The sequence below is a fragment of the Gopherus evgoodei genome, chromosome 10, assembly GCF_007399415.2.
Source record: "Gopherus evgoodei ecotype Sinaloan lineage chromosome 10, rGopEvg1_v1.p, whole genome shotgun sequence".
In the NCBI taxonomy this organism is placed as follows: Eukaryota; Metazoa; Chordata; order Testudines; family Testudinidae; genus Gopherus; species Gopherus evgoodei.
In genome coordinates this window covers 741,297-765,403 of record NC_044331.1, presented here as the reverse complement: position 1 = coordinate 765,403, position 24,107 = coordinate 741,297, and the positions used below count along the sequence as shown (strand labels likewise).

The 24,107-nt window shown below is 53.7% G+C and overlaps 2 protein-coding genes across 2 annotated transcripts; one reads left to right on the top strand and one right to left on the bottom strand.

The window, feature by feature from the left end:
- Positions 1 to 4,523: 4,523 nt before the first annotated feature.
- CATSPER2 (cation channel sperm associated 2) lies at positions 4,524 to 21,191 on the top strand. The gene is made up of 11 exons (XM_030578621.1): positions 4,524 to 5,921; positions 6,755 to 6,928; positions 8,272 to 8,340; positions 9,455 to 9,627; positions 10,371 to 10,526; positions 10,896 to 11,020; positions 12,829 to 13,007; positions 14,710 to 14,809; positions 18,366 to 18,466; positions 18,847 to 19,008; positions 19,792 to 21,191. The coding sequence occupies exons 1-11, from the start codon at positions 5,678 to 5,680 to the stop codon at positions 19,821 to 19,823; spliced, it is 1,515 nt and encodes a 504-aa protein (XP_030434481.1). The 5' UTR covers positions 4,524 to 5,677; the 3' UTR covers positions 19,824 to 21,191.
- A 10-nt stretch (positions 21,192 to 21,201) lies between these two features.
- On the bottom strand, positions 21,202 to 22,709 carry LOC115658984 (zinc transporter ZIP1-like). The gene is made up of 3 exons (XM_030578619.1): positions 22,584 to 22,709; positions 22,306 to 22,436; positions 21,202 to 22,078 (listed from the first exon to the last, which is right to left on the bottom strand). The coding sequence occupies exons 1-3, from the start codon at positions 22,678 to 22,680 to the stop codon at positions 21,422 to 21,424; spliced, it is 885 nt and encodes a 294-aa protein (XP_030434479.1). The 5' UTR covers positions 22,681 to 22,709; the 3' UTR covers positions 21,202 to 21,421.
- Between the last annotated feature and the right edge of the window lie 1,398 nt (positions 22,710 to 24,107).

The following is a 24,107-nucleotide window of genomic DNA, read 5'->3' as shown; positions in this document are numbered from 1 at the left end:
CACAGAGGCGCTGGTCGCCGTGTTCCCGGCACGGCACTGCTCGTCTCCCGCGGGGGTCGGCTTCCAGGGGCGAGGTCCGGCAGAGCCGGGCTCAGAGCTCGTCTTCCCGCGGGGGCAGAGCCGGGGTCAGAGCTTCGTCTCCCGCGGGGGCTGTGCCGGGCTCCAGAGCTCGAGCTCCCGCGGGGGGTCGGCTCCAGGGCGAGTCCCGGCTGTGCTGGGCCTCAAGAGCTCGTCTCCCGCCGGGGTCCAGAGCCGGGCCTCAGAGGCTCGTCTCCCGCGGGGGCAGAGCCGGGATCAGAGCCGTCTCCGAGGGGCTGTGCGGGGGGTCTCCCGCGGGGGAAGAGCCGGTGTCAGAAGTCGTCTACCGCCGGGGTCGCTCCAGGGCAGAGTCCGGGTGCCGGCTCAAGAGCTCGTCTCCCGCGGGGGCAGAGCCGGGGTCAGAGCTCGTCTCCGCCGGGGTCGGCTACAGGGCGAGTCGGCTCTGCCCGGGCTCAGAGCTCGTATCCCGCGGGGCTAGCGGGCTCGCGGGGCAGAGCCGGGGTCAGAAGGCCCGACCGGCAGCTCGTCCAGCTGCGCGCGGCAGACTCCCGCTGCGGGGAAGAAGTGGCTCCTGGAGCCTCTGAGCGCTTGTGACGGGAGAGGTTTCCCCAGCCAACGCACAGCGCCTCTGCCGCTGAGCTGCAGCTGTCTGGGTGAAGGGCTGTGACACCGCCCGCGGGAAGTGCCACCCCCCGCTGCAGCAATCCACCCCAAAGCAGGGCAGGGGGAGACACTCGCATCTCGAAAGGGAGGCGTCAGAGGACAGCCTGTAATCGCAGAGGTGGCGTTTGGCTGGGACGCTAGAAATAGAGATGAGTAGGAGCAGTCAGGAGCTGCATAAGGGCGTTGGAGCTGCTCTGTGTGAAACCTTTGCACTAGGGTGTGAGAATGTCTTCTCTTGCTAGACCTGAAGAAGAGCTCTGTGTGGCTCAAAAGTTTGTCTCGCTCCCCAACAGAAGCTGGTCCCATAAAAGATATTACCTCATGCACCCCATCACTCTAATATCCTGGGACTGACATGGCTACAGTAACACTGCATACAATCTGGTTAAGAACATAACGCCTATCTAGGTCAGACCAATGATCCATCTAGCCCAGGATCCTAACTTCCAACTGTAGCCAATGCCACATGCTTCAGAGGGAAAGAACAGAGCATGCAATGATCAAGTGATCCATTCCCTGTTGTCCACTTCCAACTTCTGATAGAGGCTAGGAAGAGTTGGAGCATGGGGTTGCATCCCTGGCCATATTGATAATAGCCATTGATGAACCTATCCTCCATGAATTTATCTAGTTCTTTTTTAAACCTCATTATAGTTTTAGCCTTCACAACGTCCTGTGGCAATGAGTTCCACAGGTTGACTGTGCATTGTGTGAAGAAATACTTCCTCTTGTTTATTTTAAACCTGCTGCCTGTTCATTTCATTTGGTGGCTCCTAGTTCTTGTGTTATGAAAAGGAGTAAATAACACTTCCCTGCTCTTTCCACACAAGTCATGATTTTATAGACCTCTATCATATCCCGACTTACTCATCTCCTTTTCAAGCTGAAAAGCCCCAGTCTTTTTAATCTCTCTTCATATGAAAGCTGTTCCATATCCTTAATAATTTTTGTTGCCCTTTTCTGTGTCTTTTCTAATTCCAATATATCTTTTTTGAGATGGGGTGACCAGATCTGCATGCAGTATTCAAAGTGTGGGCATACCATGGATCTATATAGTCGCATTATGACATGGTTAGTGGAATATGTACTGCATAAATATGTTTGTTTAGTTTAATAGAGGACTGTCAGGAAAAACAAAGAAGGGAAACAAATGGTCAAGATAAGCCGCACCCCTTGGTAAACACTTCCGGGTTGTTAAGAAATACTGTCCAAACTATTAAGTGCAGAAGATTCCACCTCCTTGCTCCAGTCAAGTTTTGAAACTGGTTTTGACCAAGGGGGCCAAAGTACAGGAACTAGCAAGATCAAAAGGCCAACAGTAGTTTAAAGATGATCATTGAGAGGGGAAGTTGTTTCAAGCAGTGGCTCTCAACCTTTCCAGACTACTGTGCCCCTTTCAGGAGTCTAATTTGTCTTGTGTACCCCAAGTTTCATTTCACTTAAAAACTACTTGCTTACAAAATCAGACATAAAAATACAAAAGTGTCACAGCACACTATTACGGAAAAATTGCTGACTTTATAATTTTTACCATATAATTATAACATAAATTATTTGGAATATAAATATTGTACTTGCATTTCAGTGTATCGTGTATAGAGCAGTATAAACAACTAATTGTCTGGATGAAATTTTAGTTTGTATTGACTTTACTAGTGCTTTTTATATTGAGTATTGTAAAACTAGGCAAATATCCAGATGAGTTGATGTACCCTGTGGAAGACCTCAGCATGTCCCTGGTTGAGAACCACTGATTTAGAGGAACCAGACTAAGATGCAAGCACCCATTGGAGGTGTCAGAAGAAGGTAGGCCTCCCTGGTTACTGCCAGGGGCTGGTGTGCATTAGGTAAGATAGATGTGTGTAGACTGTTTTAAATCCTTTGATGCATTGTTCCTACTGCAAAGGAAACAATTGTTTGGGTTTTAAGAAGGCTGTCTAGTCATTACATTCACCACTGGTTGCAGATTCTTGATGGGAAGAATGGCAGCTTCTGAACCCAGTCAGACCTCTTAGGCAAGCACATTTGATAGACTAGGCCCTGGCCTTCAGTATCCCGTGAAAGAGTTAGGGTGTGATGAAGTGGGAACTTTAATATTTTGTATATATACTGTGTGTGCCTCAGTTTCCCCTATATGCTATATTGTCACCGTGGCATGGAAAAGAGCTGTTTTCTCTAGAGAGGCCCAGAGGTGCAGGCATGATTGATGCCTAGCTTTCTCAAGTTTGGGACCCAGGTCAATGGAGAGTCTGTGAACACAATGGCAAATCCAATCTCTGGGACCAGCTGGGGAACAAAGGACTGAGGAGAGGCCAGGTGGGACTGAAACCAGGAACATGAACATAGAGGAGAGAGGGACAGAGCTGGAGCCAAGGGGGTCACAGTGCTTGTCTGGGGCCCTGGGCTAATCATAATGGACCATGCTGTAACTTTGTTTTCTCTGTGCTAACCAAGGCCTTCCTATTCATAGATTCTAGGACTGGAAGGGACCTTGAGAGGTCATCGAGTCCAGTCCCCTGCCCTCATGGCAAGACCAAATACTGTCTAGACCATTCCTGATAGACATTTATCTAACCTGCTCTTAAATATCTCCAGAGATGGAGATTCCACAACCTCCCTAGGCAATTTATTCCGGTGTTTAACCACCCTGACAGTTAGGAACTTTTTCCTAATGTCCAATCTAAACCTCCCTTGCTGCTCTTTAAGCCCATTTCTTCTTCTTCTATCCTTAGAGGCCAAGTTGAAAAAGTTTTCTCCCTCCTCCTTATGACACCCTTTTAGATACCTATGGTGTGTTCCAATTGATAATAAGCCCAACTGTTTCTTAGCACTGTGTGAGTGCCTCTGCATATGCTGGTGGGGCTGCATTGCTCCCTAAAATAGCGCAAGTCTCCCTCAGGTGTCTGCCTTTGTGGGACTCGCTGACGAGCTGATGGTGGGAAGCAGAGTGGCTGAAGGGCCAGAGATGCAGCCTAAGGAGGTGGTGATGCTGCGTGGCTTGCCCTGGAGGAAGAGTGAGACCCTCAGGGGATCTGGCTCACTGAAGGGGTCTCCCAGAGACTGTTCCAAAGCTGGGGCCGTAGCAGTGATCCTGGGGATCCGTGACAGGGCACTCTGAGGAGAGGTAAAGGCAGGAGGCCTTAAGGGGTGCGCCAAGATCAGAAAAGAGACGGAGGTACAACTGGCCCTGTAACCATGACAACTTGTTCTGTGAAGCAGTAGTATGGCAGTTCCTGCACAGCTCCCTTCCCGCTCAGGAGTGACTGGGAGGGAAAAGCAGCCCTCCTGATTCACAAGCAGCACTTACTGCATTTCTTGGTCCCAGAGAGCCACAACTGGTAGTTCAAGTGTAACCTGAGATGCTGGAGCGTGCACCTGGGCAGTGGTTCTTCAAGCACTTTCAAACTGAAGGTTGCTTCTTTATCTGACTGTATCTTCTTTATCGGAGACCTTCTTGGATGCTCCCCGCTGCACCCTCCTGCACCTTCCCTACTGCAACAGTAGCACCCGCATCCATGAAAAAGCTCTTTGTGCAGGATGAGGAAAGGCCTAGTCCACACAAGCTGAGTAGGGTCCCAGCACCTTCCACCCACTGGCAGCCCCGCCAATCAGTGCCTTCCCCTCCATCCCCGCACCTCTGATCAGCTGTTTCCTGGTGTACAGAAGACTGGAGGGGTAGAGCGAGGGCATGACAGGCTCAGGGGAGCGAGTGAGAAGAGGTGGATGGGGGGCAGGGCCTGTGGCAGAGCCAGGGGTTGAGCAGTTAGCACCCCCCGGCACATTGGAAAGTTGGTGTGTGTAGCTCCAGCCCTGGAGTTGGTGCCTATACAAGGTGCCGCATATTAACTTCTGAAGAGCTGCATGTGGCTCCGGAGCCACAGGTTGGCCACCCCTGACCCAGGATCTCTGTCTGGAGTGCCCAGCTCTGGGCCTACTTCCTCCTTTCCTTCCACTCCCCTAGGCTTGGTGTTTCCCACAGGTGTGGCAAGGCCAGCTTCAGCCACTGTGTCCCGGTCAGATCATTAACCCCTTCCCTCCTTTCTCAAGCAGGGGGTTTGTGCTCCTTGACACACTAATGCACTGGGTGTGTCTGGAATGTTTCATTTTCTCTGCCAGATTCTGGATTTTACACTTATTAGTGGTTACAGGCCTGACTGCTCTCATCCACCTGGGCCACTGTGAAGTTCTGTCCTTGTGTCATCAGTGCATTTGATCACAGATGAATTCACACTAACCCTGGGAATGTAAAAGATGTTAACGGAGTCCAGGACCCAAGTCTGACAGAGAAATAGAAAGAACTCTGCTTGGAGCCTTTGCCCACGGGACATTTTCCCCCTATCCCTCAGAGTGAAGCTTTCTCTGAAGACTGCCAAGGCACAGCAGAAGCTTTTTAGATGGCTAGACTGCCTCTGATTTCAGGAGCACATGCTCAGGCTTGGAAGGATTCAATTTTTGTTATCAGTAAATGTTAACAAACATCGATGTCACCACACACAGACAAACCGGTGAACAAATGTTTCCAGTGGTGATAACAGAAATTTACAGATAGGCAAAGTAAGACAAATGCTGCTTGGGAACTTCAGAGTCAGTTTGAAGGATGTTTACTCTGTATGTTCTGACGTGATGCTGACAGTTCGTGCTTTGATGGTTATAACATTTTAATTTTTTGAATATCGGGGGCTACTGTCATCAAATAACAATTGTCTGGCCCCCTCGACTTCCCACAACTGTGAAACTTTAAATAGATGAAAGTTAAAAAAAACCACCAAACTTAAATGAATATTGATCCTATCCATCAAAACTGTTAAAAAAATAAATCAACTTCTGCCAAGCCGCTTATGCTCCGCTGAGCACCTGCCAGCCAAGTCTCCTTCCTTTAGTCCAGACTGTGAGGTCACTGCAGAGTTCTGTGATGATACAGCAAAGAACCTTCTAAGTCACGCAGGGAACAAGAAGGAGAAGCAAAGCTGGACTCATGAATCCCCAAGTAAGAGCTCTCTTTGGGGAGGTCTCCATTCCAGACTGGCTTCATGCTGCTGCTTTCTCTCTCTCTTTTCAGAGCCCAGAGGATGCTTCCCAAACCAAAGCTGGTTCCCCATTTACGCTGCTTCCTCGAGCTGATGCCATTCGATCCAAGCTGATCTACACCTTCTACCTGATTGACCACCTTCAGGGACTGAGCCATGCCATCCCACGACACAATATCCAGGATTTTCTTGGTAACAAGCCACTCTCACTATGCCAACAGCTGGGGTCCTGTGAGGGGTGGAATGTAGGAGGAGCTCAGACACCTCTCAGCATCTCACCTTGAGTACTTCTCTCCCCCCATAAACCACATGCAGGGACCCCCACCCCCCAGCAACATTCCCTAAGCGTCTCGCTCTGCTGGGCAGGCCTGCCGAGTTTCTCCATGCTGACTGGGTAAGCCGAGGTCACTGGAGAGAGCTCTGGGCACTGAGGGTGGTGAGCCCATCTCTCTCCTAGGGTTTGACACAGTGCCCACACTGTGGGATCAGAATATGCGGGTGTTACTCTCCCCAGGAGCAGGATTGCTGACATTAACCTAGCATTGACTCTGGAGGAGGTGTGGGCGAGGTGGTGGGTTCCTGGAGGTGCCAGCCTGATTGGCTTCCCTCCACATCCTAGCTGCAAATGACAATGTGATGTGGCTGGGGCTGCAGCTGGGCTGTGGCTCTATACTGGGGTTTGGGTGAATTGTCTAAGCTGCTCTCTTACCTGTATTTATTCTCCACAATTGAAGCAGGAAAGGCCCAGATCCTCAAAATGAATGGAAATGGATGGACATTAGAAGCCTAAATACCTTTGAGGATCTGGGCCAAAATGTGTGTTGTTCTGCACCCATGCAGCTCCCCCAGGGGTATCACTCAGCAGTGCAGGCAGGGGACAGGCACTTTCACCCACTGTCTTTACTGACTGAAACTCTCTCCTGCTGGGGACAGGTCTAGCTGTGCTGGACTCTCTGGCTCCTCTTCCTCCCTGCATGTCCTCCAGGAACCGCCTGGGAAGAGTTCTGTGTCACTGTTCCCTACAGACCCCAAGAAGCAGAGGAAGCTGATGTTCACAGACCATCACCAGCTGGTTCGTTTCAACATAACCCCAGTGAGGAACACCATCATCACCCCAGAGAAACGCATGCGCAACCGCATCCAAGTGCGCTGCAGCCGCTGGCCTCCCCTGACCATGTGGGCATCCTGGGTCCTGAACAGTATCTTTTAACAACTCAGGACTGACACTGCCATCCGGCGAGTCAGGGGGACTGGTATGAAGAGAAGGAAAAAATAGTCCCTAAGTGTGATAGGCAGAATCAGCTGCAAGAGAAATGATGGAATCCCAGTAGCTGGGACTGGACAAAGCGGAGAGTTGACCAGCAGGGGGCTGGATAAATCTTTTCCATCTCTGTATTCTGCGGTTCTAGTGCAGGGGCGGACAAACTTTTTGGCCTGAGGGCCACATCAGGTTTCGTAAATTGTATGGCGGGCCGGTTAGGGGAGGGAGTCATGCCCAACCCCGGACTCCTGCCCCATCCAACCCCCCCCGTTTCCCTGATATCCCCCCTGGGACCTCTGCCCCATCCACACACCCCCACTTCCTGTTGTCTGATCACCCCCGGACCCCCACCATCCCATCCAACCCACCCTCCTTCCTGGCTGTCCCCCAGGACCCCTGCTCCAACTGCCCCTGCCACCCCATCCAACTCCCGGTCCTTCCTGACTGCCCCGTTGGGATCCCTGCCCCCATTCAACCCCGTTCCCCCCCTGAATGCCCTGACCCCTATCCACACCCCTGCCCCCGACCACCACCCCAATCTCCCCATCTGTTTATCCAACCCTCCCAGCCACACTCCATGCCCCCTTACTGCGCTGCCTGGAGCCATGCTACCGCCAGCTATGCCACGCAGCACAGAGACCGGGTCAGGCCGGGCTCTGCAGCTGCGCTGCCCCAGGAGCTCACAGCCCCACCGCCCAGAGCATTGTGCTGGCAGGGGAGAGAGCTGAGGCTGCAGGGGAACAGCAGGGAAGGGGCCTGGGGTAACTTCTGTCAGTTCTGCGGGCCGTAGTTTGCCCACCTCTGTTCTAGTGGTCAGTGCTTCCCACCTGTGTATAAAGTCCAATGTAGTGGATTAAATCTGACTTGTTGCCTAATGAGGGGTAGGGTAAGTGCTATAGGGAGGGTGGTCAGGGTAGGGAGAAAGGACAGAGATAAGGGCCAGGAAATGGGCACTTTGAGGCTCCAAGCTAGAGGTTGATGGTTGTTTCTCCACATGCCTTTCCTCTGACATGGGTAAACAGCTCATGATCTCCTGTCTGCTGGTCCAGGGGCTGAAGCACATTGTGGAGGGTGTGTTAGGATGCTTGTGCTGGTATTTGGGCTTTATGGGATGCTGTGTTCCTTCGGGGGTTGTGTGTGGAGCTCTGTTACTTCAGCAGTAGAGCTGCTCTGGATACTACCCATTGTCTTCTGAGTTCTCAAGCATAGGTGACCCAGCCCCTCTAGAGTCTGACGGAATAACACACAGTTTCCTGCATATTTCTCAGCGAGAAACCCCAGGTACCATCTTCAAAAGCTTCATCATCTGTCTCATCTTCCTGAACATGCTGGTTCTTATGATCAAGAGCGGTGAGAGGGAGACAGGGCCTCCATGCGCGTGCAAGTAGTGCCAGCTCAGGAGCCTTGGGAGCTGAACCCCTCTGTGCCCAAGCATATATAGTGCTTGTGGGCTCAGGCCCCTGCAGCCTGCCTCCAGAGGCAAAAGGGGGCTCCTGGGCCAGTCCATAATTGGAGCAAGGAGGCTGCCAATGAGAACCAAGTTAAGGTGGTTTTGTGGTGTAGGCACCTGTCCACGACGTATTGAATTCAGAGCACCATCTAATTTCAGCTAAGCCACCAATTAGCCATCAGATGGTGACTGCTCTTAATCACTGCTGCCCTGGCCTAGAGCTAGTGACATAGAGGTGGAGAGCTCAGAGCCCATCACCAGTCTCAGGCATCTCAGCCCTTCATTACTGGACTCCAGTTCCTTCTATGGGCTTATTCCCCTGCCCAAAGTCTCACCTCTCCCAGCTCTTCCCACCCCTGGTTGGTGCTGTCTCCCTTCCGCATTCCTGTCTCCCAGAGGGCTTAGGCACTCAGCCCCCACTCAGTTCTTTTCACTAGGGCTATGTCCTTCTGCAGTGCTCCATTTGTTATAGAGTCTTTGGTGCCTGGCAGAGATTGAAGTCCCTGGTCCAAGGAGGCCACAATCCAAGCTTGGGATGACTGAGACAGGATGTGGGGGAGGGAGTTGCTAAGGCCTCTCCTGTGCCCACCTCCCACAAGAGTCCTCACATCTCCAGTCCCCATTAGTGAGGAGCCACTTCCAGGGCCAGAGGAGAAAGACTTGACTATGCTAAACATTACCAAGCAGGGTACCACCGACACTAGCACCATAGGAGTGTATGTAGCAGCAACGTGCATCCTGAAGTCTGTCCCACAGGGCACAGCCAGCAAATGCCTGTGAGTTCCCAGAGACCAGTTACTTAGTGCTTCTCAACAGGTGCCCTCCCCTGCAGCCCTCTGACTCCAGGTCCAGCTTTGACTGAGAATGGCAGGATGCACAGCTGGGGCTGGACATGTCGAATAGTCAGTGATATACAAGGAGTTTCTGCCCGTTCCCCTCCTTCATGCTATTTCCGTTCCCTAGTCAACACGTTGCTGGAGCCTGGCTTCAGCAGCTGTATCTTGTGCTTCCCAGAGGTGATGAACAAGACGGATGCCAGCCTGATGAGCCTGAAGCTCACCTTAGAGGTGACCATCTGGGTCATCCTCCTCATTTTTATCATGGAGATTTTGCTGAATTGGATTGTCAGTTTCAGAGGCTTCTGGAAAAGCAGCTGGAATGTCTTCGACTTCAGCGTTACCATAGTGGTGAGACACGGGGGAGTCAACAGGGGAGGGGAAGCAAAGGTAATGCATGGACCAAAGACTAGCTCACTGTTGCGTCATCACCTCGAGTAGCCTTGTGCCCAGAAAGGTCTTTTGGGACTCACAGTTCAGGGGGCTTTCTCAAGGGATCCCAATGCAGGACAGAGACTGCTCCTGTTTGGCTACTCAAGCTCGTTATTGGTCATGTATTGTGGTGCCCAAATGCCTCAAAACTACCAGTGGTTTTGTGATGCTTACATCTGCCCTCTAGGGAGTTCCAGTCCATCACCCAGTTCCAGCATCACCACTTTGGGCTATGTGGTGTCTCTCCTGGCCCTAGCTCCTGGAGTCATGGGATTGTGAAACTCACTTTCATTATAAGCAAAAAAAAGTAAAAGGGACGTTTCTAGTTAGGAAGAAAAAGCTGGAAAATGTGACCCCTAAAGGCTCAGAACTTAGAAAGCAAAGACAAGAACCAGAATTTAGTATTTTTAAAGCCATGATTCTGGGGGCAGCGACTCATGCTTTCTAATAATCAGTGTGGATGCAGCTGCCAGCCCCTCTTACACTCCCTGCCATCCTGGCCCAAACCTTGGGGGAGAAGGCTGCAATGCAGGGTGGAGGGGGTTGATGCCCTGTGAAGTGGCTGTAGGGGGAGGGGAAGGTGACATGTGGCTTGGCCTTACTGTGCAGAGCAGCATAAACTGAGCATGGTCATCTTGCTGCTCTGTTCCCTTGGCTCATAGTCTGTGATCCCCGAGTTCCTGGACTTGACTGGCATAACCAACAAGATAGCTGCCATGAGAATCATCAGGGCCTTTCGCATCCTCCGCACCTTAAAGCTCTTCTCCAAATTCCGGCAAGTTCGGGTGATCATCCTGGCAATAGCAAAGACCTTGAAGGTACAAGACGGGTGAGGTGGGGGCATGCTGAGACAGGTGCCAGGGCTGGGGGGAGCTGCATGTGTGCCAGACTGCCTCCGGTTGGTAGTCTCTCAGCACTCAGCCTTGCCTCGGGCACATAGCACTGGCCTCCCACCTGCCCATTTATGGAACCCCAGCCCCTATTGCTCACACACTGAGGTCAATTTTTAACAACCCCACCCCCAGGAGCCCCTGGCTGCACCTGCCCCATTTTGCGCCTCATGACTGCAGGCCTTGTTGAGCAGCATCCTTGCTGTACTAAATCTAATCTCAACTGTAAGCTCCCTGGGCAGCATCAGCCCCAAGCGCCCCTCAGCCCCGGCTCCTCTCTGCTTCTCCCTTGCCCAGGCCATGACCTTCATCCTGCTGCTCTTGGTGGTTTTCTTCTATGTGTTTGCTGTCTCTGGCATCTTCTTCTTCGAGAGCTACAGTCGGTCAGACCGCACCGACCTGGAGTACAGCATGTATTTCAGGTACATCTTGCTTATGGTGGTGCAATGCCCTGTCACCCAGCAGCAAGACACCCTCTTCCCTCTGGCCATAGGGGGGTGTTGTCCTACTCTTTCATCTTTCTATTCCTGCTCCTCTGCTGGGTGATCTCACAGCCTCTGGGAGGACATGGGGCTGCAGAACCAGCTGGAAGGAGCAGAGCAGTAGGGATGCAGGTGGCCCCGGGCTGGGGGATACACTGATACTTTACAGCTGGGCACTGACGGGTGATGGGCTCCAGTGGGACACCCACAAGGCCTAGCAGCTGTCAAAAGCTGGGCTTTGTGCTTGATGGCACCCACCTCCCCTCTCAGACTTCAGTGCCTTCCCTTTGGTGAACGTATGTGGTCTAACTCTGGAACTGCTGGATGCTCTTGGAGATGCTGAGGGTAGTCATGGTGCTGTGTAGCATTGATACAAGGCTGCAGCTCACAAGTCCTGGCCAATGTTTGACTTGGACCATGTTAGTCTAGACCTCCATGTGAGGAGGAGGGCAGTGGCTGTCATGAAGTCCCTGGGCGATGCTCTGGAACTGCTCCCTACAAAGCCAGGCAGGACTCTGATGAAGTCTCCCCTCTGTGAGCAGACTGTCTTCACGGCAAGCAGCTCACACGGCTTCACCTTCCTGGGTCTGACCTTTGGACCATTGAGCATCCTCTGCCCTTCCATGCACTGCCCACAGCAAGTCTGCCCAGGCAGGGTCCTGGGGAAGCCAGAGGGTCCTGCACCCCCACGTCGCAGTCAGACATGACTCTCAGCCAGCCAGTAAAACAGAAGTTTATTAGATGACAGGAACATGGTATAAAACAGAGCTTGTAGGTACAGGAATGGGATCCCTCAGCCAGGTCCATTCTGGGGAGCAGTGAGCCAGACACCATGTCTGCACTCACTCCTCATCCCCAGCCAGCCCCTTCCCTTCTGCTTTGTTTCTTTCCCGGGCCAGGAGGTCACCTGATTCCTTTGTTCTCCAACACCTTTAGCATTCCCTTGCAGGGGGAAAGGGCCTAGGCTATCAGTTGCCAGGAGACAGAGTGTCAACCATTTATGCACACTGGCCCTTTGCTCTGCAACAATCACACCCTCTGGAGACTTAAGAAATGCATAGGGGAAACTGAGGCACTCACAGTATTCAGAGGAAACATTAAGAACAGTCCCACTTTGTCACATCGGCATAGGCAGGTGGAGGGAACAGGGGGAATGATAAAAAAAAAAAAAAAAAAAAGGCGCCACCTGCTACGGAGCTTTTACTCACCCGGTGGCGCTCCGGGTCTTCGGCAGTGGGCTCTTCACTCTCTCCAGGTGTCTTCGGCGGCACTGAAGGTCCCACCGCCAAAGTGCCAAAGCACCGCCAGGTGAGTAAAAGCATTGCAGTGGGTGGCGCCTTTTTTTTTTTAAATCGCTCCCTGTTCCCTCCGATTGAATAAAAATTAAAAAGGTGCCAAGAAATTGACAAGGCACCACTTGTGCTCAGCGGGGGAGCAGCCACTGCCTCGCTCCCCACCTAGCTACGCTACTGGAGGGGGGCCTGCCTGTGTATGGCTGAATGCTGGGGCCAAGCAAACTGCTCACCTGTGTGTTACGCTGTCACCTTCCCAGAATAAGGGCCACAACTAACTGATGCTAGCCCCCTCCTATGCAGCATGCAGCACTCATCACCATTGGCTCTGCACTTGGACTCAGCCGAGAGATCACTAGCAAAGCAGCAAGCAGCCCAGAGCCAACTTGGATCCCGCAGGCATCAATAGGCCTCACAATCAAAGCAACATGCCCTGAAGGTGTTCTCTGCCTGTAGGGATCTCCCCAACACCCTGGTGACGCTGTTCATCCTCTTCACCATGGATCACTGGTACGCCCTTCTCCAGGACACCTGGAAGATACCCGAGATGAATAAGCTCATCAGCAGCCTCTACGTCATCCTCTGGCTGCTGATTGGATCCTTCATGTTCAGGAACTTCTTTGTGGCAATTATGGGTAAGTGCCTAGGCCCTGCACACTGCCAAGGCCGCAGGAATACTACAGCCTCCCATGCTGGCATGCGGTGGGGCTCTGGCAGTCCCCAGGCAAAGCCCTCTGCCTATGGTGGCTCACTACTGCTACATCTAGTTCCCCAGCAAAGCAAAGTATGGGCCCTTCTCAGCTTCTAGTGGCACCTGGTTCAGGCTAGTGTGGGGAGCTTTCACCTTATAAACTCAGGACATGTCTTGCCCCTGTCTTTGCAGACTCTCTGGACAACTAGAAAACTCCTAGAATCACAGCAGGACAGGGAGCAAGCACAGGAAAGCAGAGTAATTGGGAGGTGGGGATTGTGATTTGGTCAGATCTGTTTAAGTGAAACATCACCATGTCTAGTTGGCAGCTGGTATGAAGCGGAGTGCCCCAAGGGTCAGTCCTGGGGCCGATTTTGTTCAATATCTTCGTTAATGATCTGGAGGATGGCGTGGACTGCACCCTCAGCAAGTTTGCAGATGACACTAAATTGGGAGGAGTGGTTGATAGCTGGAGGGTAGGGATAGGATACAGAGGGACCTAGAGAAATGAGGATTGGGCCAAAAGAAATCTGATGAGGTTCAACAAGGATAAGTGCATAGTCCTGCACTTAGGACGGAAGAATCTCATGCACTGCTATAGACTAGGGACCGAGTGGCTAGGCAGCAGTTCTGCAGAAAAGGACCTGGGGGTTACAGTGGATGAGAAGCTGGATATGAGTCAACAGTGTGCCCTTGTTGCCAAGAAGGCCAAAGGCATTTTGGGCTGTATAAGTAGGGGCTTTGGCAGCAGATCGAGGGACGTGATCACTCCTCTCCATTCGGCATTGGTGAGGCCTCATCTGGAGTATTGTGTCCAGTTTTGGGTCCCACACTACAAGGAGGATGTGAAAAAATTGGAAAGAGTCCAGTGGAGGGCAACAAAAATGATTAGGGGGCTGGAGCACATGATTTATGAGGAGAGGCTGAGGGAACTGGGATTATTTAGTCTGCAGAAGAGAAGAATGAGGGGGGATTTGATAGCTGCTTTCAACTACCTGAAAGGGGGTTCCAAAGAGGATGGATCTAGACTGTTCTCAGTGGTAGCAGATGACAGAACAAGGAGCAATGGTCTCAAGTTGCAGTGGAGGAGGTCTAGGTTGGATATTAGGAAAAGCTTTTACACTAGGAGGGTGGTGAAGCACTGGAATAGGTTACCTAGGGAGGTGGTGGAATCTGCATCTTTAGAGGTTTTTAAGGTCAGGCTAGACAAAGGCCTGGCTGGGATGATTTAGCTGGGGATTGGTCCTGCTCTGAGCAGGGGGTTGTAAAAGATACCTCCTGAGGTCCCGTCCAACCCTGATATTCTATGATCTGACAAACCGGGAGGACTTGTGCCAAAGGTTCAATGCCCCCACCCCTTTGGTTAGGGGCTGAAGGAATCCCAGCCCAGCTCTCTGGTACTCCAAGGAGACTGCCAGCAAAAAGGTACAATTTGATGTTCCTATGGTTACAGGAAATGTAGAAATAAACCCTGTTTTGAAAATAACCTTCTGGCTGCTGCCCTAGATCCCAGCTCACGAGGCATAAAGTCCAGTGGGCTCTGTGCAGCAATGGTACAAGGAATGGTAACAGGCCGTAGAGAGCCTCCATGTCACCGCTGTCCCTCCTAAGACCCTCAGGCTTAATGGGGGCTCTGGGTTTGTCAGTGACTAATTTCCAGACAATTCGGAGTGATCTGGCTGAAGAGGTGAAGCAGATAGAGGCTCAGAAGAAAGCAGATTTATTTAAAATACAGATTAGAGAGAGGTGAGTGAGCACAGCACCCACCCCATTTAGGCTGGCCTGGGAGTTCCCCTAGCAGCCAGGGACCACCACACTCTCTAGTCTGCCCTCCTGTGCAGCTCAAGCCACTGGTCACCCCCGCCTCCACCACCAGACCAAAGTATGACAGCCCCCAGGAGATGCAGCTGTCCTGTGCCCTGGCAGAGCCCAGGAAGGACCAAGGGGCGCCAGTGCCCACGGCCCCTGCAGTGGCAGGAGATGGTTACGGGGTCAAGGGTGTAATCTGGAGCAGCAAGGGGCTGAGTCACCACCTGCCCTGTAACCCTGGCTGTCTCAAATGCTTTGCTACTGTAACTCCCTGCCCAGCCTCTTCAGTCAGCAACAAGCAGGCAGGTCCCACCCTCAGTGTCTGTGTGCTTCATAGCTGTGGTCCAGCAGCTCTGACCCCAGCAGCCTGCCAGCCCCACTCCAGTCACAATCCCTACTCTCTACCAGGCGTGGGTGCTACTTGCAGAGTGATGCTAACGTACACCCAGTCCTAAGTCTTCCCCCGTCCACGTGCTCTGTAACGTCCAGCCCTCTCCTGGACAGGTCAGAGACATAATATGGCTTGTTTGTTCCTTAAGACACAAAAGAACATGACAGCACAATTACTGGGGTAAATACATCCTCTTCTGCACACACAGCATTGAGTTGGTTTACAGTAAAACTAATAAGTATTAACAATAGGTCCTAGGGTCAGTGATGCCAACTAACAGGAATGAAGTTAGAAGGGTTACAACACTTATCTAAAAGTCTCAAGCTTAATCCAGCAAGCTGCAGGCTTTGTTCAATCTGTTGGCTCTGACCAGTCATTCATCTTTGCCGCTATAGCTGACTTTCCCTGTCAGGACCTTCCACAGAAGTACCAGGTGCTGGTTTCCCTAGGTGAACGATCTTTGCCTAAGAAGGTTTATCACTTACACTTAGGCTATGTCTACACTGGCACTTGAACGACAAAACTGGTGTCTTTCAGAGGTGTTAACTCTCCCCTGCCCCCAAAAGACAAAAGTTTTGGCACAAAAAGCCCCAGTGAGAACAGCACATTGTTGGCAGGAACAACGCAAATGCCACTTGCTGCTAGTTGCAGGTGCAAGTTTTTTGTCGGCAGGAGAGCTGACAAACAGCAGCTACACTGCCCGACTTTTAGAGGCACGGCTGTATCGCTACAGCCATGTTGCTAGAAGCTGTGTAGTGTAGACACAGCCTCAATTCCCAGACACTTCAACTCCTGCTTGGCTGAAGGGCATCTCTGTTTGCACGAGTTCTGTTCCCCTCTGTGTGTCCAGTGATACATGCCAAAGATGGCATCCGTCCATGCGTATAGCTCCCCAAGTCCAATGTCTTTGTTTCAAGAGGCAGGTGGCCGCATGCTACGTCCCCACTTCCTGTGGGCTTCCCACCCCCTGCCCATGAATGGGGCTGCCATTGTTTTGAGGTGGGTAGACAGGTGCTTTCCCTTGCTCTGAGAAGGATCCTTTTTCTCCCTGTTGGCCACAGACTTTCAGGCACAATATCATTAAGTATCCACATTCCTTATACAGGGTTAATACAGACCTCTCATAATATTATTACTCACCAGCATGGCATCAACTTCCAGAAAAGACTTCACTTGAGACACTTTTGTAATATAGTGATACTGCGTTCAGTCAGCCAATTCCATTGCTGATCATTCAGACTCTTTACAGACCAGTATATCTGTGCAATGAACTTTTCTGAGGTCACCCCTCAAAGTGACATTCATACAAGCTGAGGAAGGTGACAAGGAATCTGGTGGTCAAGGAAGCTCCATGCTCTTTCTTCCTCCAGAGGATAGCTTAATAGCTTTGTCTATCTAATGTGTAAAAATGGATCTTCATTGTCCTTGCCTGAAGAATGCAAGACATTCTTTTGTCTAGGGCAGACTCCCCCAGCATGCCCAGTTTAGTCATAACTGCAGCACATATCCATAACTCAATCCACACCATATACATACATCACAAGAATACGAACAATCAGTAAGTTAGTAGTTTTCAAATGATACCTCACAAGGCACATTTTGTACAAAGATTACTACAATAGTGTGCAGGGTATGAATACTGGGGGGTTACAGTCAAACATATACCCAGATAATCTGGGCAAGTGACCCACACTCTCACGCTGCAGAGGAAGGCAAAAGTCCCTTGTCACAGATCCACAGGGTTGGTGCTATACCCCCAGCTTTGGAACAGTCTCTTGGGAGAGCCCCTTTAATGGGTCAGATGCCCCGGGGGGTCTCACTCTGCCTTCAAGGTCCACCACACAGTCTCACCACCTCTGGAGACAACCCCTGGGGCACCAGCCCTCCTGCTTCACAGTGGGAGCTCTGCCCTGCGAGTCCAACTGCGACAGCCGGGCACAGACTCACCCACTCTGCAGGGACTAAGCACCCTGCCCAGCGACTGCAGGGACACGCTGTGAAAACAGTCGGGTTTATAGTCACCTAGACACGCCTAGGGAGGCCTTCGGGCAGCACAGAGAAATGAAGGTCTGTGCTGGTCAGCCCAGAGCACTTCACCAGCCCCGCTGCCATGAAGCCCAGTTCAGGCTCCGTCTCTCCCTAACTGCCTTCCTTAGTTCCTGGGTGAAAAGCCAAGTCCTTATTATTCCCCCCCACCCCATCCTTTGGTCTCCCCTCTGATGGCTAGAAACCACCACCTAATTTCCAGCCTGAAATTGTTCTTGGCCAGTTTATCCTCATTTGTTCTTGTGCCAACATTGTCCTTTAGCGTCAATAGCCCTTCACCCTTCCTGGTGCTTATCTCCCTGATGTGTTTATAGCCAGCAGTCATAGCACCTTTCTGCCTTCATTGTGCCAGGCTAAACAAGACCAGCTCTTCCGGTCTTCTCCCATAAGGCAGGACCTCCATTCTCCTAGCAGCTCTTCTCTGCATCTGTTCCAGTCTGAATTCATTTTTCTTGCCCCTGGATGACCAGAACTGTACACAGTGCCTCATACGCTTGCATGAATACTTCTCTCTGCTGGAAGCACCTGGTTTGCTAGGAGTGGATTTGCCTTTTTTGCAGTGCATCACTAATAGCTCATGCTTGATCACAGGATGACTAATACCCCCAGCTCTCTCCTCCTCTGCTGCTTCCAACTGAGGTTTACAGACATGCCCCTGGGGTGAGCATGGGCATCCATAAGCGTTAAGGGATGGCAATGATGGGTGAGTCCTGAGGAACCTGTCCCCCAGAGTAGTAGGTACTCACCCCCCCTGCATTCACCACAGCACCCTGTCCTTAGAAGGGCAGGGACCGCAGGGTTTGGCCTTAACTCTGAGAACTCAGCCCTGGGCACAGGCACCTGCATACAATACAGGGCTGTCAGGGCACAGCCCCTGCACCCACACCCACACCCACCCTAGCTGGACCTGGACAGCTTGCCTGCCAGACCCTTTACTCCAGGCCATGGCTGAGCCAGCCCCAGGGCTGCGGCTGACCTGGGTCGCCATCTGTGGTGGGGTTTAGAACCAGCAGGGTTTCTCTCCAGCAATACGTTGGGTTCCTCTCTCTTCAGCAGGTCTCAGGCCTCAGGCTTGGAGGTGGGCCCAGGAACAGAGGCAACCCCTAGTGCGCAGCAGTTGGAGTACAAGGTGGTAGTGAAGCAGAGCGTGAAGAACTGTAAGTGCACATGTCCCACACAGGGCAAGCGTTCGCCTAGCTGCAGGAGCCTAAGCAGAGTTGTGCTGAGCTAACTCTGCTTCTGTTCTGCCTCTCACTGTGCTGGGAAGGCTGCAGCCTGGGGATACCCCTTCCTGGGAGCACCCAAGGCCTTGGGGGCACGGGCAGAGAGCAGCAGAAGGGAAGACCACAGTGAGCCACTCTCCTTCTCCCAGCAGCAGGAGTCCCTGTTCCATGTGCAAGGGGAGGGGGCATTAGACAAAAGGGCCCTTTGCCTCCCCTCACAGCAGGGCAGGAATCTCATCCCACCATGCAGGAGATGCATGGGAATCAAGGGGGGCCTTTGCCAGTCCTGAAGCTGCAGCCTTTGCCTCTGCCAGTGGACTGGGAGACATACATCCACCAGAACCTGCAGAGCCTGGTGGAGGTAAATGAGGATGGGCAGGTGGCGTGGCCCAGTGATTCCCTCTTCCGTTACTTCGAACTGCTGGAGCAGCTGCAGCACAACCTGGAAGAGCGCAAGAGGCTGCAGCATTATGCAGGTGAGTAGGAGACAAACAGCAGGGTGAGGGGGGCAGGTTCCTGAGCACACATGGGTGAGCAAACCCAGCACAGAAAGATGTGCACCTGCCCCTCTTTTGAAACACTGCCTGGCCTCCTTTCTGCCTGCAGCATTTCATTCTTCTCAGCTCAGCCCTCGCCCCCAGCACCAGTGAAACAACCCTCCAGCTCGGAAGCAGGGCTCCCTGCAAGGCAGTTCCATGCCCCAGACCTGCTCCCTCCCCAGTTTCCTCCTGGGGCAGAGCATGCTCATTGCTATTGACCAGAAAGGCTAGTTGTCCCCCAGAATGGAAAAGACTGTTCCAGGGGCAGTCACCTGAGGGCAAGGTCTGCTCTGCACACAGAGCCCACAGTGGCACTGCCTTTGCCCCCTGTCCTGGCACCAGCATCCTCCCAGGCTGAACTGCATTGGATTGTCTACCCCCTTTATTTCTCTGACCTCCCTGGGATGTGCAGCTCCTCCCAACTTAGCATGTAATAGCAGTGCCATCTAGCCTCAGCTTCCTGTCATGCTGTTAGATCAGCACCTCTCCACCCCTGCTGCTCAGTACAGCTGCATGAGTGGCTGGTGCCCCTTCAGGACCGTGGCAGCTCCCTACCAGCAGAAAGCCGCTAGCTCCAGAGATCTGAACACAGGAGTGGTTGGCCCTTGCCATTCTGCAGGACCGGGTCTCCTCGCTACAAGCTGATCAGCCCCTCAGTCCCTGTGGTTGGGGGACACCAGCAGCAAACAGCCAGACCTTGTCTACCTTCCTTTCCTACAGTCATGGCCTTATTGAACATGGAGGACAAGTAGGGAGCCGCGTCCAAGGGGCTCTGTGCAGCAGGAGAGACCTTCCCACAAGGGGAGAAGTCAGCACCACTACGCTGTAGAGATAACGACAGAACTGCCTGCAGGAACAGCTGTCTCAACCCCATCCTCCCTCCCCAGCCTTCCGCATTCCCCCTCCAATCTCCAACCTATCCTGCTGCAGGCTCAAGGCAGCTGACCTTAGAGGCTGTCTTAAGACCTGGGCTAAATTAAACAGGAAGTAGCTGACCCTTGTACTTTTGGCAGCATGTGCTCATTACACAGCTGATTCAGCCTTCCTCTCCAGGGTTCGGCCCTCCATCCCCTTCCCTCTAGCTGTGGCTGTCCCACCTCCACTGCACAGCACAAGTGCCCCACAAGCCTGCCTCCCCTGTTCCCTTGGGGTGCTGATGCAGGCTAACTGCACCACGGTTGGTATGCTGGAGCCTCTGACCTCCAACAAGCAGGCTGAGTCTGGGGCAACTCAAGAACCAGCCTCCAAGCTGCAGGCCTTGCCTGGCCTGTGCTGGGGGGAGGGTGGAGAGTGCTTCCTCTCGGCTCTCTGCAGGAAGTGGCCAGCAGCGGCAGACAGGGAACGGATAGCAGCGGCTGGATTCTTTATACAGCTGAGCATCTCCATGTAGTTTACAGGATTCCCATCTGCTCTTGCCCATGGCAGCAGTTCCTTTGGGGCCATCCATTACTGGTGCCTCCCCCGTCTGCTAGCATTGGGGGAGTAAAGAGGCATGTGCTAGAGGTCAGCACTGCTAGTCTGGGAAGGGGGGGTGGGACTCTGTTCCCAGTTCCTCCAGGACAGGCTGCAATATCACAGGCAAGTCTCCCCCATCTACAGAACAGGGATAAGGCCCAGGTCACAGGAACACACCGATTGATTCTTCAGCCAGAGACCAGGCTCGTCTCAGCAAAGACCCTGTGCACTGCATTCCCTGTGGTACCTGGGCTGTGACCCTGGGTACTGCCCAGTGCCACCAGTGGTTGCCTGGGGGCAGCATCTCCTCCTCTGGCGCTGAGCCATTGGGCCTGAAGAGCAGCCCCTGCCACTCAGGCCCACAGTCAAGTCTGCCTCCTCCTAAGGCTGCAAGGAGCTGAGACTTCACTCTCCATTGCTCACTAGAGGTCACTACAGCACCAAGCAATCCTGGCCCGAGACAGGGCTGTTCCCCCTGCCCCAGGCGGCTGCTCACAGGGCCAGTGCAGAGCATTGTCCTGCCCTCCCTCAGTGCCAGGCCCCTGCTCCCTGCATTCCTTTGCTCCGCTCCAGGCTGGGGCAGTGGTTTCAGGGCTGGCTCTGGCCCTGCCCAGCCACCACTCAAGGGCATCTCACAGGATCAGCTCTCTGCTTTTCCCATGCGATGGGATTTCGCTCATGAACAGCATACTGCTAGGCTATTAATCCAGGCCTTACTGTGTCTCCAGAGCAAAAACCAGGCTGCCCTGAACCCACCCCCAAAACTCATCCCAATCCATCTCTAGGAGACACTCTGGTAGCAGGGGCTGAACCTGCAGCTGACGGTTTCCCAGGCCAATGTCTGCCTCAGTACATGTGAGTGCAGCCAGCAGCTGCTCAAGCAGGGCCAATGGCATCAGCCCAGGAAGCGCAAGGCAGCCATGACTGAGAAGCCCAGCAGCATGGAGAGCACTTTCGGCAGGCGACACATCGGGGAGCTCAGTTCGTGAGGCAGGATCTCGAGGAAGGTGATATAGATGAAGGTCCCTGCAGCGATCCCTTCCAGCAGGCACTGGGCCATGGTGCTGCTGGGGCCCGGGTTCTGCATCATCACAATTCCCACTGCGATGCCCAGGGGAGACATGAGGGCGAAGGTGCCAATCAAAACCACAAACCAGCGGGTGGGGACCTGGCTCTGGAGCAGCAGGAGGGAGAGGCTGACAGCAATCACACTCTTGTGCACCAGGATGGCAATGCAGATCTGCAGCACCTTGGACTCCGTGTCCTGCAGCCCCACAGCCAGGCCTTCAAACAGGGAGTGCACCGACAGAGACAGGAAGAGGACAAAGGAGCGGAAGGACGAGTGGGCCCGGAAGTCTGCAGGCAAGTGAGGCACACCCGTCTCTACTACCCACTCACCAATGCCTGCTGGCTGAGGGGTGGCCTCCCCACAGGAGAGGAGGGGGGTGGCCTCCCCTGCCCGCCGTTCACTGCAGTCCAGGACCACGTGCTCAATTACGAGAACCAGCAGGAAGCCAAGAGTCAGGACGAATTCAGGAAAGGGAAAGTCCACCTGGGGAAGCAGAGAGAGCATTGGCCCAAGCAGAGGGGTCCAGCCCCCAAACCCAGCAGAGCAGCAACCCCCCACTAGTGACCTGCTTCGGTGGAGACGACCCCACGGCCAGCTGGGGGAGGGGAGAGGGGGCGCTGCAGCAGGGACCCGGAAGGAACAGCCAGCCCAGCTGGCCCCCAGGGCTGTGCCCATCCCAGCGCTATTGCGGGGGGGTGGGGGCGCCCTACCGTGATCCGCTGGCTCCGCAGCTCCTCCCGCATGTCAGACAGGGAGTCAGGGACGATGTCCAGCAGGCAGGCGGCCAGGAAGATGCCTCCGGCCACACAGCCGACGAAGCTGCGCCACCGCCCGCGGGTCCCTGCTCCGAAGAGGGAATAGTCAGCATCGCAGCCTCCCGCTGGGAGACCCCAGCCCGAGGGGCGGGATCCCGTCCCTCCCCCGGGAGACTCCGGCCCGCGGGATCCCGTCCTCGTCCCTCCCCCGGGAGACCCCGGCCCGCACCCACCCGCGCCCCGCAGCCGCACGGGGAGCAGCCCGCAGAGCAGCGGCAGGAGCAGCAGCCCGAACAGGCAGCCCAGCTTGGCCACCAGCAGGGACCGCATGACACCACCTCGGGGCTCCCTGCCGCCCGCGCGAGTTTTAAACCCGCTCCCCGCGGGACAGGCCCCGCCCACAGGACTGGCCAAGCCACAGAAAGGGGCGGTTCGGGGCGGGGTCTGTACGAGAAGAGGCGGGGCTTATGCACAGATGGGAGAGCCCCTGACACGTGGGAGCGGCTGGGCCGGTTTGTCAGTGTCAAGTGGAGGGGGTGGGGCTTGGGGCAGCACTCGTTCCGGTCAGGTCCAATCCCGTCCAGGCTCCCTCCTACCCCGCTTCTCTGCAGGTCGGAAACCATTCTCCCCTGGCTGCTCCAAACCCAGCTCCCTCCAGCCAGGAAGGGAGGAGCAGCTCAAAGTGCCTCCTTGTCTGTTCTCCTGGGGGGGCTGGAGCTGACACCTCCCTGGGAGAGGGCCACCTCTGTCTGCCCCAGGGCTGGGGTGGGCTGCACAGGTACTGGTCAGCAGTGGTTCCGGTTCTGTCCCTGCCAGCCCCCCTGAAGTGGAGACCAGAAGGGAGGTGCCCCTGGCAGCTGGGGGAGTGAGGGATAATGGGCCTTGGGACAGTGACTCGGGTTCAGAACCTGTTCATGGCTTCCTTTCACTACTCTCCAAGGGTGATCACGTGGGGTGGGTTACTGGGCCATCTGGAAAAGGGGAGGGATGGAAGACTCTAGCAGCAAAAGTTTTAATGTCTGTCAAGAAGTCTCACCTCCTTAGCTGCAATCTGCCTGTGAGACCCACTCTCCTCTATCAGCCACAGTGTAGACAGAAGATTTGCAGCTAGGGTGTGTGCGCAGCATGCCCGTCAAAGACAATGACAGCATGGTTCCCCCTCCCCCGTCACTGCCTCACGGCTATTTCCCAAAGACTGTCCAATACTGGGGGCTGCAGAGATGTTCTGAGCCCTGTTCTGGGGAGATGCCATTCCTGGTCCCCAGCTGGTGACCCCAGCAGCAGAAGCAGGAGGGGTAGCAGCCATGTAATCCTGCCCCAGCTGTGTGGTAGCTGGCCTGCCTCAGTAATACCCTGGTGCAGCAAGGTCTGCAGACTAGCTTGATGCTGCCAAAGCACCTGGGTTTCCCTTCTGTCAGCTTTGACTCCATAGCTTTTGGCTTTCACTCACTGCTCTTTTGTTCTCAGATCCTGGGACAGTAGTAAAGAGGGGCTTAGCTGGCTCATTTTACATCCCCGGTGTAGTCTGTTCTGTCTTATTCTGCTTTCCCAGCTAAGCAGCTTTAGGGCTTGTTTATACCTGGGGTCTGCACCACCTTAAAATTACAGTGGTGCAAAAATTGTGTGTGGACAAGGCCTTAGTCTCACCTTGTATTTGCAACTCTGAGCCCTGCCCTCCAGAATTTCCTTTACTCTGTCTTTTTGTGAACAATAGGTGATCTCATCCCGTATCCTTGAGTTGGATGGGGGGAGGGTGT